This window comes from Macaca fascicularis, chromosome 8, assembly GCF_037993035.2.
Source record: "Macaca fascicularis isolate 582-1 chromosome 8, T2T-MFA8v1.1".
Lineage (NCBI taxonomy): Eukaryota > Metazoa > Chordata > Mammalia > Primates > Cercopithecidae > Macaca > Macaca fascicularis.
Genome location: NC_088382.1, coordinates 3673947 through 3687984, shown reverse-complemented (window position 1 = coordinate 3687984; position 14038 = coordinate 3673947). Strand labels below are relative to the sequence as shown.

At 38.5% G+C, this 14038-nt stretch overlaps 1 protein-coding gene across 2 annotated transcripts in view; it reads left to right on the top strand.

The window, feature by feature from the left end:
- CSMD1 (CUB and Sushi multiple domains 1) overlaps nt 1-14038 on the top strand; it is a 2045798-nt gene that overhangs the window by 1680746 nt on the left and 351014 nt on the right. For both annotated transcript variants that reach the window (XM_005562521.5, XM_065518732.2), the window contains exons 24-25: nt 9658-9849; nt 10320-10446. In XM_005562521.5, coding sequence (XP_005562578.3) covers nt 9658-9849; nt 10320-10446 — 319 coding nt within the window. The remainder of the gene's footprint in view (nt 1-9657; nt 9850-10319; nt 10447-14038) is intronic.

Sequence of the window (14038 nt, the reverse complement as noted above, 5' to 3'; positions counted from 1 at the left end):
AATTCAATTTCACAGAAATTCTGTTTCTTTTTAAAAATTATTGTTGAATGTGTACGGAAGTGTTTGAAAGCATAGAATTATATTTCAATATAAATTAGATATATTTTAATTATGGTATTTGGGATACATTGGTAGAACTATCTTTTACTTGACACCTTTTTCTATATATTGGCTCTATTTATATTAATATTTAATTACACAAGCTATCAAACTCTGTTTTCAATCTATGTTTAATTTGAATCCTATATTGACTTAAATTATACCAAATTGTTTGTGTGTTGCAAACATTTTCATTTGTATTTTGCCATGAAGACTCTGCAGTAATTCTAATCCCTGTGGTTAAATCCTAAAGAACCAACACTAGTTAATCAAATGCTCAGGGTAGTCAAGATATTTTTAAGCAATTAGTAATTTTTGGAGCTAAAAACAGAAATATGTGAGTTTCATTTTTTTTGACCATTTATTCCTAGATATTTTTTAAAGCTAGGCCTTTTCAGCAAGGAAGTTTCTTCTTCAATTATTATCTGGATGCAAGACGGATAAACACCCCCAGTTTGTTTTGCAGTATGTTCTGAGGATAATCCAATTCCATTCTGTGTAGAAGCCATAGGGTGGCCTGAGTCTGTGTCGTTATGTTTCTGGATCTCCCTTTGTATAAATGCACATATGTGTGTTTGTACATTTTTTTATTTGTAAAGCTGAAAGAAGCACCTGCCATCAAGCATGACCTGTGTTAGTTTACAGTCACTCACCTGCCCCTTGGAAAGCACAGGGAGCTGCTTTGGAAGCAGCTGCATTTATTTCCCGGTGTGTGGCTGCCTGTGTGTGGGCTGCCCTCTGCTCGGACCTGGCTTCCACAGAAACCCTGCAGAAGGAACCGTGAGACTCCAGGTAGGCAGCTCTTCGGACCACCACCCAAAAAGCGAATGCTTTCTCACTCTCCTCACGTACTTGCTGATGGCACAGTAATACCTCCAATCAAACTCTGAGTCCCAAAGGGCAAGACCATGCCTGTACGTTGAAACACCGCATTGTGTCAAGAAAGATACCGCATATTAAGTGCTTGATAGGTGTGTGTTGAATTAATGAATGGGCATCCTTTTAATAGGGAATATGTTAACTTTTGTGTGTTATCTTTTATCTATACAGATTATGAGTTTCTGGTGAGCAAGGACTGAGGTTGATTAATTTTGTATCTTCGGCATCTAGCAAAATATCTGAAGCCCAGTAGGCACTTCATATGCTAACTAAGCGATTGCATTAATGAATTAATGCTGTAGGCCAGAGGATATGCTACTCCAGATATGTGTTCTCAATTAGAGAACTGCAGAGATTTTCTGTCTTATTTTTGCATTACTGTTTTTCATTTTAACACCTATTAAAATATTGGAACAAAAGCAAAACATTATAGTAAGAAGTTATGCTATCAAAGATGTTTCATAAATAAAACTAGAATATTACAAGCCTAAGCTACTATATATAATTTACCAGCTTCATCATCAGGGAAGAAATCATAATTAAAAGTAAATTTAGGGAGAAGGCCAAGTGCAATAGCTCACGCTTGTAATCCCAACATTTTGGGAGGCCAAGGTGGGCAGATCACGTGAACCCGGGGTTTTGACCCCAGCCTGGGTAACAAACGGGAAACCCTGTCCTACAAAAAAATATAAATATTAGCTGGGCATGGTGGCCCACGTCTGTGGTCCCAGCTACACAATAGGCTGAGGTGGGAGGATCACTTGAGCCTGGTAGGTTAAGGCTATTGTGAGCCAAGGTGACACCACTGCACTCCAGCCTGGGTGACAGAGGAAGACCTTGTCTCAAAAAATACCATTAGAAGTTCACTTATAGAGTAGCGGCTTTATTTTACTTAAAATTTTACTAAACACAAAATTTATAACATTTTACTTGAAGTTAAAATGTGTACAAGGCATGATATTATGAACTTATCGAGTAGTGATACCATATAAACAATAGTATTAACCAGATAACTGTAGGCTGGTTCTACCTAACACAGGGAGCCATCCTTACACAGCCACACAGAAGTTCCTATTAAACAAAACAAAACAAAATTAAGTCATTCTGGGCTTTTTCTTTTTAACTATTTATCCCTTGCTATACAAAGAAGTGAGTACAACAAAACACTTAATATAACTGGGAAAAAGTAGAAAATGTAATAGAAAACAGGGACCAGAACAGCAGAGAATACAAGTCCTCACTTGTGTGATTACGTGTCAGTGTTGACTCGTACTATCTATGGCTACAGCTTGGGTAGTTATTGCAATTGATTATTATTTGTAAGGATGTCGAATTTCCCTATGAAACTCCATGAGGGCTGAGATTGTCTTGTTCTGTGCTCCTAAAATATCCAAAGCATGTTTATTTTTAATTATTTCATAACAGGTGTTATCAATGAAAAATGTATTCATTTTCTGGGTTAATACAGGGGGTCTGCAGTGAGAAGATTGGAATAATTATGTGACAATGATGCTGATGATTCTCCTCTTTCTCCCTCACCTCTCCCACGAGCTGCGTCTTTCTCTGGCATCCTCTCTTCATCGCAGACCCCATCTCTCATGTACTGAGTCTTCTGCCTCCACTCTTGCTCAGGCTCAATTTGCAAAATAGTATTTGTGCATGCTTTCATCCATGCGTGTACTCTTGCCTCATCCCCTCCCCACATCCACTGACACAGGCTCCTTTCCAGCACTAAATAAATACTTTTGCAGATTTTCCTGCTTGTCCTTTCTGTCTTCTCACCCATGTGCATTTTCCACATTGCTTCAGATTATCTCTCTGAAATACGAATATACTTGTGTCACTTCCCTGTGCAGTCTTCTCTGTTGCTTTCCCCCATTGCATCTTGAGTTGGTCTCCACTGCTTGGTGCTGCAGCTGAGCCCTTTCCAGTCTTTCCCATGACCTTTCCTGTCTTCCGTTCAATCCCTGTCTCCATCACAACCGCCACACATTTAAAAGGAAGCATCAGCAGATACAAATGCTCCTGTAAATCGCTCTTCCCGACTGCCATGCGTTGTGAAGCCTTTTCCCCCTGGACTGTTCTCCCTCTGAGTGGATGGCATCAAGGATGCCCCTAGACCTGCTCAACCCTTTCTCCTGCAAGGCCCACCCAACCCCTCCAGCTACCAAGATACCAGTTTCCTTTGTCCCTCTCAACCTTCAGGCAAACCATAGCATTCATTGTGTTGTTTCAGAAGTATTTATTTTCCTATCTGTCATTCATTAGACAGGGGAAGATAGGAGCCCTGTTTTATTTTACTCTTCTCACCATGCCCCAAAAACATTCCTGACAGATTTGAAAACTTTTTTTTTACAGCTTATTCTTTTCCTTTATTTTTTTTTTATTGGCAAGTAATTATTACACATATTCATGGAGCACATGGTGACGTTACAATACATATAATATACAGTTAGCACCTATTTGTAAATTCCTATCACCTTGTACAAGTTAAAACAATACTTGCCAACTGGATGTATTTAAAGATGAATTTAGAGTGAAATTATTTCAGTTCGTCCATGTAGGTGCCTGATCCTGATCTTGCCCCAAGTTCCCCCACTCTGAGGTTTAAATATCCTCAACAGAGAATATATGTGCATAGTGGTAAAAAATCAGTGAGAAACAGAATAATTTGAATTATTTCACTGAGACTTCTCAAAATTGATATTAACTATTTGAACTACTAGAAGCTCTACACAAGATCAAAGTACAACTGCATTAAATTCACTTGGGATTAACATATTTAGAATTATAAAATGTTTCAAGGTTGACTTATGAAATTCTTAGGTATGATTAACTTGCTTTATGATTTCTTAATAATTTGCTTGATAAAAAATAAGATAGTTCAAAAAAATAGATAATTTGGCTATCTGAATCTCATTGTGGACATTTACAGGCTTTTTGATGTTTTACCTTAAGTTCAGAAGTTTACATTTCTGTTTAAATATTGTCAGCATTCTGTTTGCTATTTGCTAGTTTTTTAAAAATGTGGAGTATCTTACCATGGGGCTGCCCTTGTAATTACAAAATAATGGCAGCAGAAACTTAATATATGGGAAAAACTGAATGAATTAAATGAAAATAGTAGCTAAGAAAATAACTCAATTTGAAACCAATAGCATCTATAGCTTAAAAAACCATAGATATATAATTTAAAAGGTAGTTTAAAAATCAAACACACACACACACACACACACATACACACACACTTCACCTAGAATTTCATTCTTGAATATAGAGAGATGCATTGTAAAACATGGTTCAAACATTTCAGGAAATTCATTATTGATGAACTTCCCTTCTCAAGCGAACTAAAAAAATAAATTTAAGCAATTATCTTTGAAACTCCCTTTCTATTCAGATGACTGCAAATAGAGTTAATAAAAAGCAATAGTAAGTTTTTAATGCAGTTCTTCTTTACACTGAAGGAAACAGTGTGAAAACACTATCCTTTGTTTTTCACATGACGATCGTGCTTAGATTAGTAAAGATATTTTTGCCAAAAAAAAGTACATTATCCCAGTTGAAATGTCTTAGGTAAAGTGAAGAGATAGTATGTTTCTGTAAATATGTCAAGCTTTTCTCTGTTGCTCGTGAGAGAATACATCAGAGATTCAAAAATGACCAGTATTCCTTTTCTTCAGTTGTATTTCCAGAGCTCACCTGAGCACGAAAGTACTTTCTCAAGAGTTGCTCAGATAGAAGCTGAAAAAAGTCACGTTACTGTGAGCCCATTGTTCAGCCTGATGTATGAAATGGATTAAGTCTGGAGCTGGTTCTCTTGAAACACAAGTGCTTTATTAGGAAGATAAGAACTAGTTCAAATACTTGAAAGTTAAAAGCAAGTCTCATAGAGCTCTAATATTGTGTTAGACTTAGAAGATACCTTCGATTTAATTCTTAACAATATTAAGACTGAGTAATTACTACAAAATATATGGAGAAGTAATTTTCATCAGCTGGATGTTTGGAGCTTGTTTTGATTAGAACCTATTGTTCATAGCATTTTGGCTGTGTTTATGACTTAAAATAAAATCACTAGAAAAGAAAGAAATAGAATTAGTAAATAGATTTAAGCTTTGATTGTAATAATAGTGCTTTGACACAAATAATGTAATTTAGTCTTTTTTAAAGTTTCTAGAGCATAAAGAAAATACAGGACCAATATTTGTACCCTGATTAATTTTAGACTAGTGGCTTCAAGATAGAAAAGGATACTTTCTGTATGTTTTCAAAGTTATTACTCTTCAGCAGGCTTAAATTTGATCAGTCAAAAGTCTTTTAAATTGACATTAGAATGGAAATATCTCTATTTGGAAGAATGTCTTTGTAGAATTAAATATATCTTTTAAAAACTTAAGATTTCTTAAAACATAGAAACAGTCTTTTCTGAAATAGTGCAGAATCAACATATAGAATTTGGTGTTGTCATTTCAGAATTTTTCTATTACACATCAAGTAATTTTACCAATATTCAAAAACAGTGTTGGACAATTTTAGGAAACAATGATTATATACTAGTCTCTAAACACACAGCAAGTGAAGCTCAGTTGAAATGTACTTCATGCAATTTGCAGGCCAAGCTGTATCCTAACAAATGTGGATAAAGTAAGGGTCCAGGGGTCGAAGTGTCTGAAACGCCAGATCGGAGTCTAACTGCCTTTGAGAACCTGAGAGATGCTGACATGCTATGGCACTAAGGGCACAGTTTAACGGTGGAGGCAGCGCTCTTCTCCCTAGCAGGTGACTAAGCTGGTTCACGGCGCAAGTGATGCAAGTAGAAGCTTCAGGTTTCCAGGGATATTTCTCTAGTCCTTCAAGGTGTTGATGGCTGTGATTCCAACGCTACTTCCCGCTGTGAAAGCCTATGATTCCCCCAGCAACTGTGTGTGAACCATCACATCCTGTGAGGAGCTTGGAGAGAGCAAAGCTCTCTTCAGTCTACTGAAAATTGGAAAACTGATTTCTAGAATGGCCAAATACTTTCAACTTTCTGACAGGAAAGAGGAATATATTTTATAAAAGGACATCACATAAGCCTAGAGGCTTCAGGTGTAGAACTTTTTACCAAATAATAAATTTTATGATGCTGTCAAGGTCTTAAGTGATGTTTTGCAAAAACAAGAAAAGGCATCAGAAGAAAAAGAAGACAGCTAGTCATATAAAGAGAAAACTACACTGCCATAAGTAACTTCGCTTAATTCTTCTGCATGACAAGGTGTAGTTTAAGCAGGAAAAAAAAAAACTTTTGATATTGAATGATAGAAAAAGCAATAAAACACATATTTCTGTAACAAAATCCAACCCAAATAAAATTTAGTAGACATTTTAATGGATACATCTTTTTTCTTTGCTTGTTTGTTTTGTAATGTTTCTTTCCACTTTTCTCCCAAAAAAAGAAAAAAAAAGATTTTAATGCAAGTTTTAGGGCAGAGGAAAATGTTTCTTCAAACTAATGTTAAAATAAGCATATTTTTGGATTTTGGAACCTTGTTAGCCTTTTTGATTGAAGTCTTTAAAAGCCATGATTTCTGAACACAGAGGCATATCCTGGATAATGTTTAAAGCATTAATATCTAAAAACTACCTGTAGAGCTTATGGCTATAAACTACTAAAACAATTTGTAAGTCCCACAGGAAAATCAATGTCATTACTTTAGCAACAGAACCATCTGTCTCCAGTGAAGAAAATCTTTTATGATAAACTCTTCTGTACAATCAGGACATAATTCATTGTCAGAATGAACACAGAAAGCCCACAACTTATGATGGTTCACTTACAATTTTTCAACTTTATAATGATGTAAAAGCAATACACATTCAATAGAAAGTATACTTTGAGCACCCACGCAACCATCTGTTTTTCATTTCCTGTACAGTGTTCAATACTAGCACAAATCATCACAAATCACCTAGCACAAAGCTTGTTTTATAAGAAAGTGTTGACTATCTGGCTGATTATAGGCTCATGCTTATAAACCCAGCACGTTAGGAGACCGAGGCGAGCAGATCACTTGAGGTCAGGAGTTTGAGACAAGCCTGGCCAACATGGTGAGACCCCGTCTCTACTAAAAATTCAAAAATTAGCTGGGTGTGGTGGTGCACACCTGTAATCCAAGCTATTCAGGAGACTGAGGCAGGAGAAACACCGGAACCCAGGAGGCGGAGGTTGCAGTGAGCCAAGATCATGTCACTGCACTCCAGCCTGGGCAACAGACTGATTTCTTATGCCCCTTGAAAAAAGAGAAGTTCGGGTCACATTGGGTGTGGTTTGTTAAGGTGGATGCCTCCTGGGTGCTGTGTGCAGAACCCCACAGTTCCCTGGCCCAGCTGCCATTCACAGCTTTGTTCTTCATGGACAGGACCTGGGTGACCCGTTAGCATGGGCAGCCCTCACCCCTCAAAAAGATTTTTAAATTTTCCCAGTATCCTGTTCCAGTGGTTCAGATCATAGGGATAGATGTTGAACTCTTTTTTTTAATATTTTTTACACCCTGATTTTGTGTGCCTAATGGATATTTCCAATTCTGTGTTCCAATGGCATTTGATGAGCAGCATACCTAATGTAAATTCAAAATAGTGCGACATTTTGGAAGATTGTTTGTTATGAGTAGTGAGGTGGACTCCACGTGTGGCCAGGGAGAATCATCGCCTCCAACGAGTCTTTCTGTCTCTGGTTTGCTGGTGGTCATCCCCACTGCTAGGCAGGACTGCTTTCTAAAGAGCTGTTCAGATGCTGTCACTTCCAAATCCCCAAACCCAGTAACACTACAACAATAACAACAATAAAGACGTCTGCTTCTTTTTTCCTCTCTGTGAAAACAGAAATGAGCACTGAATAATCTGTAATAATGATGGATTTTGTCATACATGATAGGACAGTTGAATGTCTTCCTTTCTGCCCCGTCTTCTTGGCATTATGCAATCAGATGAAGGTCATCAAATATTTGAATGACCCTGAAACCGGAGGTGAATGAAACCTTCCCCCTAATTTCTACCTCCCTTTTGTGGATATTTAGCATATCCCTTTGCTTTGCACCAAAATCGATGTACTCTTCTGCTCTTGAATTCCAAGCATCTTGAATTAAAATTACTGGTGTCTCTTAAATAGATCAGGATTATTGTAAAAATAATAATGTTATAGTTGTTAAAGACTGACTCTTTGTTTAAGGAAACTTTATGGAAGGAAATTTTCTTAGCCACTGAGTGTAAAGGATCAAGCATGCACTCTTCCTCCTATATAAAGTTGCAAATCTCAATCTTGATTATTCAGACATCAGCAGGGTAAAATTACATTGTGAATTTAAGAATGTATTTTCCTCAATAGAAAGCATCTCAGACTCCACGTTGACGGGAAGACTTAGCAAAAGTCATACATTCATTTGAAAATTTAATTTAATTTCTTTTTGAGAAAAGGAAACATTCAAAGTTTGGTGGAAATAGAAGTGAAGAGACCATGTGGCCCCTCAAGTTTCCAGCTCTCCTTTTTACAATTGTCAAAATTTGCATCACGATATAAAGAGAAATATGTTACTGTAAGACTGTCTTCACAGATGGCCTTAAAATATTGCCTCACATAAAAGCAATATACAGCTCTCAGTACCGCAGAAGCTAAATCTTCATTTCCGTCATCTATTTCTTTGAGTTTAAGAGCTTATTTTGATGAGGTCATTATAATGATTCATTTCTGGAGTTTCTGTTGTGTGTGGATTTCCTCAAGAGCCTCATAACCATGCACCATCAGGAGTGTGGTCAGCAGTAATTCAGGAGCCCCCAGTTTTCTGTGGGCAGAAACAACTTTTTCTTTTCCCACGAAGTTGAAATCTTGGAGTTTGGAGGAAGTTGTCAGGAAGGTGGGTGGCTCTTGACGAAGGGCTGGAATACATTCTGGCTGTCAGGATTCTGCAAAGCACCCTGGCAGTGCCACCGGGTAGCCCCTCTTCCTTGGAGGTCTAGGTTGTGGCAGAGAGGGCAAAGAGGCAGCAGAGCATCCCATTTCTAGAGGGCATCGGGGCTCACCAGGGAATGCAGTGTACAGACTGGAGGCTTGGACTGACAGATAAAGTTGGGGAAGTCTGGAAAAGAAAAGCTTGAGGGACCGGGCATGGTGGCTCAATCCTGTAATCCCAGCACTTTGGGAGGCTGAGGCGGGTGGATTGCCTGAGGTCAGGAGTTCGAGACGAGCCTGGCCAACAGGGTGAAACCCCGTCTCTACCAAAAATACAAAAAATTGGTTGGGCTTGGTGGCAGGCACCTGTAATCCCAGCTACTTGGGAGACTGAGGCAGGAGAATCGCTTGAACCCGGGAGGCAGAGGTTGCAGTGAGGCAAGATCGCGCCATTGCACTCAGACTTGGCAACAAAAGCAAAACTCTGTCAAAAAAAAAAAAAATACTAAAATAAAAAGCTTGTAAGTAGGGAGGAACAAATAAGGTGATCGAACTTCAAGAAATCACAAATGAGTAACAAATAGCCCCCAATACAGACCCATCTTTCTTTTCCCCTTTGTCAATTCACAATCTCCTTTTTTCTCCCTACTCTTCAAGGAGCATTTAGCAAACTTGTTTATTTCATCTCTGTTTTAAGGGAGATGTACACCCTGTCTTGAGTTCTGTTCATTCCTTCCCTTTCTCTCTTGCAGGTTTTGATTTGGTAAAATGTGAGGATCCGGGCATCCCTAACTATGGCTATAGGATCCGTGATGAAGGCCACTTTACTGACACTGTAGTTCTGTACAGTTGCAACCCGGGGTATGCCATGCATGGCAGCAACACCCTGACCTGTTTGAGTGGAGACAGAAGAGTGTGGGACAAACCGCTACCTTCGTGCATAGGTGAGTGCGGAAGCCAGTCAAACTATTGTGCAAAAGCCAGGCCTCAGGGTACTCATGCCTGTTGCTTTGACTTCCTTTATTGGAAAAGAGGAGGAATTTTATCACACCTTACAGTGTGAGTTTTTGTATCCTGCGATTTGCATGTGTCTGTGAGTGTGTGTTTTCAGCAATGAAAGACAGATTTTCTAGTACTCTTTTATGGAGACTATGGGTACAGTGTTATTATTAGAATTATCACATGTGTGTCTTACTGCTTTATGCTCTCAACTTTAATTGCATGGAAGATAAAGGCTTTCCACAGAGGTTATGATTTGGAAGAAGTATTGAAATGATCAGGAGAGATAGATGATGGTGTTTCTTTTTCTCTATGTATATAATGCAGACATAATGGCTTTGGTTTTTAAAAGTAGCTAAATAGAAACGTGTGATGCCTGAAGTTGAACGTTCCCATCTCTCTGTGTCTTCTACAGCGGAATGTGGTGGTCAGATCCATGCAGCCACATCAGGACGAATATTGTCCCCCGGCTATCCAGCTCCTTATGACAACAACCTCCACTGCACCTGGATTATAGAGGCAGACCCAGGAAAGACCATTAGGTACTTGTTTTATTTTGGTTTCAGTGATTTGAGAAGAGAGATATGCCTTCTATTCTTATAGTAAAGATGGTGGTACACCAAATATCCATGGTTAAAGTTTCTGAACCAAAGAAGAAAAGGTAAAGCTGTAGCTAAATGTTATGTTGGCTCACTTGCTTACTTTGCTGTTCCCTTGAAACCATTTATTAAGTTCTATATAATAAAGACAAAATGAGAGTGTCTCAGTTAGCTTCTGCTGCATAACAAACTATCCCCCAAATTTAGTAGCTGAAAAAAAATCATGACTTTATGGGTTGCCTGGGCTGTTCTGATCTAGGTGAGATTGACTGGGGATGAGTAGTCCTGGATGACCTTCCTTAAGTGTGAGAGCCTCAGCTGGGATGGTTGGGAAGGCAGGAGCCCCTCTATACAAGGCTTCTGTTCCTGCAGTAGGCTAGTCAGGATGGGAAGGTTGTAGCAGCAAGGGGTGACAAACTTCCAACTTCTGCTTACATTATACTTGCTAAGGTGCCCTTTGTCAAAGCAAGTCTCATGGGCTAGGCAAGACTCAAGTTATGAAGAAATAGATTCCACTGCTCTTTTAATAGGAAAAGAAGCAAAGTCATATTTTTAAAAGGCTTGTGTACAGGGTGGAAGCAATGTGTGTCATTTTGCAATATACCAAATTAACTTTGAGGTAGACCAAGAAAGTACTCTAAAGTAACACGTATAAAAGAAAATCATTGCAAATTTCAGAAAATGATGCGAACATTTAAACAAACAGTGTTCTACTCCAATAGTGAGTTCTGAGTTATTACGGTGCGTTATTTAAATCAACAAGAATTAATATTTTAAAGTAAGCTCTTGGTGATCTAGTCTGTGATCTAGTCTGAAATCTGTCTCCGAAACCATAGCACATAAGGCAAAAGGTAATTTTAAAATAAGTTTTATGTTTAGTTCTTGTTTAAAATGAAGAGGACACACAGTCCTAAGCAATACTTTTTAAAATATATTTTTCCTTCAATTAACCTTTCTGTTTCATTGTTGTTGTTATGAATTCTCTGTACAAAATTTGCTTTTGAAAAAATCTGACCTCCAATACCCTTAATCTGCATGTCCCAGGTCTCTACACTCCTTCGTCATGCTCTTATACCCACCAAAGAGTAAATGAATTGGCCCGGCTGCTTCAGTTCCTCCTTCACATATGTGAAGCTGAAAAACAGTAACAGGTCAAAGTCAGGCTGGGCACAGTGACTCATGCCTGTAATCCTAACACTTTGGGAGGCCGAGGCGGGTGGATCACTTAAGGTCAGTAGTTCGAGACCAGCCTGGCCAACATGGCGAAACTCCATCACCACCAAAAATACAAAAAGTATCTGGTCGTGGTGGCACACACCTGTAATTCCAGCTACTCAGGAGACTGAGGCAGGAGATGTGGAAGGATGAAAAATATTCATAAACAGATGACTTTTGTCTTTATTCACAAAAGCCACCCTATCAAGCTTAGTAATATATATTACATAGATATCATAGACTTCTTTCACTGCAACTCTATAACTTAACAGAAATAAAATGGGATGAAGTGGAGTGAGGGAAATGCATATTCTGTTACATGATGCTGTTTCTGCACATCTGACATCTGAGGCCTTTGAAATTCATGTGTCTCACTATTTAGTCACATTAACAACTTGGGAGTGAGTTGAATTGATGTGGCACAAACTATTACCACTTATAGACCCTATGTAAAAAAGATTCTCACTACATAAAAGGAGCAAGAAGAAAAATTAAAACATATCTAGAATGCAAACATCTTAGGATGGTGTTTCTGCTGCTATGATAGAATATTACAAACTAGGGGGCCGGGTGCGGTGGTTCATTCCTGTAATCCCAGCACTTTGGGAGGCCAAGGCGGGTGAGTCGCAAGGTCAGGAGATGGAGACCATGCTGGCTAACACGGTGGAACCCTGTCTCTACTAAAAATACAAAAAATCAGCCAGGCATGGTGGCAGGTGCCTGTAGTCCCAGCTACTCGGGAGGCTGAGGCAGGAAAATAGTGTGAACCTGGGGGGCGGAGCTTGCCATGAGCCGAGCTCATACCACTGCACTCTAGCCTAGGGGACAGAGCGAGACTCCATCTCAAAAAAGAAAATAGAAAAAAGAAAAACAGAATACTACAGACTTACAGACTGGGTAATTTATAAAGAAATAAAGAACAGAAGTTTCTTTTCCTAACAATTCTGGAGTTCTGGAGGCTGGGAAGTCTAAGGGCATGACATTGGCATGTGATGAATCCACATGGTGAGAACATCACATAGCCAGGAAGTACACAAGAGACAGAGAGGAAATGGGGCCAAGCTTAATTTTTTTTTCAGGAGCTCACTCCCACTGTAGCTAACTCACTCCCATGATAACAGCATTAATCCCTTCATGAGGGCCCAGTTCTTTTGACCTAATCACTTCCTAAAGGCTCCCACTTTCAATATGGCTACAATGGCAATTAAATTTCAGCATGAGTTTTGGTGGAGACAGGAAAACCACAGCACATACTATTTTATAATAACTCATTTTAAAATTAGTGTGTGCCCTTAAGATAAATAATTTGATGATTATTGATCTGTTGAACACTAAGGTATATCTGAGTAACAGAATTTAGTATTTCATATTCCTCATGAAAATCAATAGAGGCATGTTTCTGTGGAAATAAATAGTCCAGGCATAGTGGCTCACACCTCTCATCCCAGCGCTTTGGGAGGATGAAGCAAGCGGATGTCTTGAGCCCAGTTGGTCAAGGCTGCAGTAAGCTATGATCACACTACTGCAGTCTTAACTAAATAAATTAATTAAATTAAATATTAGTCCTTAACTTGGAATTCACAAATACTAGATTTGAGAAATGTAAAAACCACTCCACTGGCTTTGATTTTGAAAAGTTGTAGAAATCATCTATGATAATGGAGTGACTTTATATAAAAATAATTTATCTTCTTTTAGAATTTCACATTTTTGTTTTTCTCACAATTTCCTTTGTGCTTTAATTTACTGGAATTAGAGTGAGCACCGTCTTTCTCTAAATGCAAACCAAGTGATGGATTCACTCTTTGCAGATGAATCTAATAATTTGTTAACATTTTAATAAAAAAAAAAAAGAGAAAATAGGCCGGGTGTGGTGGCTCATGCCTGTAATTCCAGCCCTTTGGGAGGCCAAGGTGGCGGGCGGATCACAAGGTCAGGAGATCGAGACCATCCTGGCTAACACGGTGAAAGCCCGTCTCTACTAAAAAATACAAAAAATTAGCCGGGTATGGTGATGGGCGCTTGTAGTCCCAGTTACTCAGGAGGCTGATACAGGAAAATGGCAGGAACCCGGGAGGTGAAGCTTGCAGCGAGCCAAGATCATGCCACTGCACTCCAGCCTGGGCAACAGAGCAAGACTCTATCTCAAATAATAATAATAAAAATAAAAAAGAGAAAATAAATTACTTTAGAAAGATTTGAATTAATAAAAAATGTCCAGTTTTTATAGCATGAACTGACTTTGAAAAATTTTCTTCTTATACATATCTTTCAATATGAGGGTATACACTATCAAATTTGTAAGTACATCTATTAAATT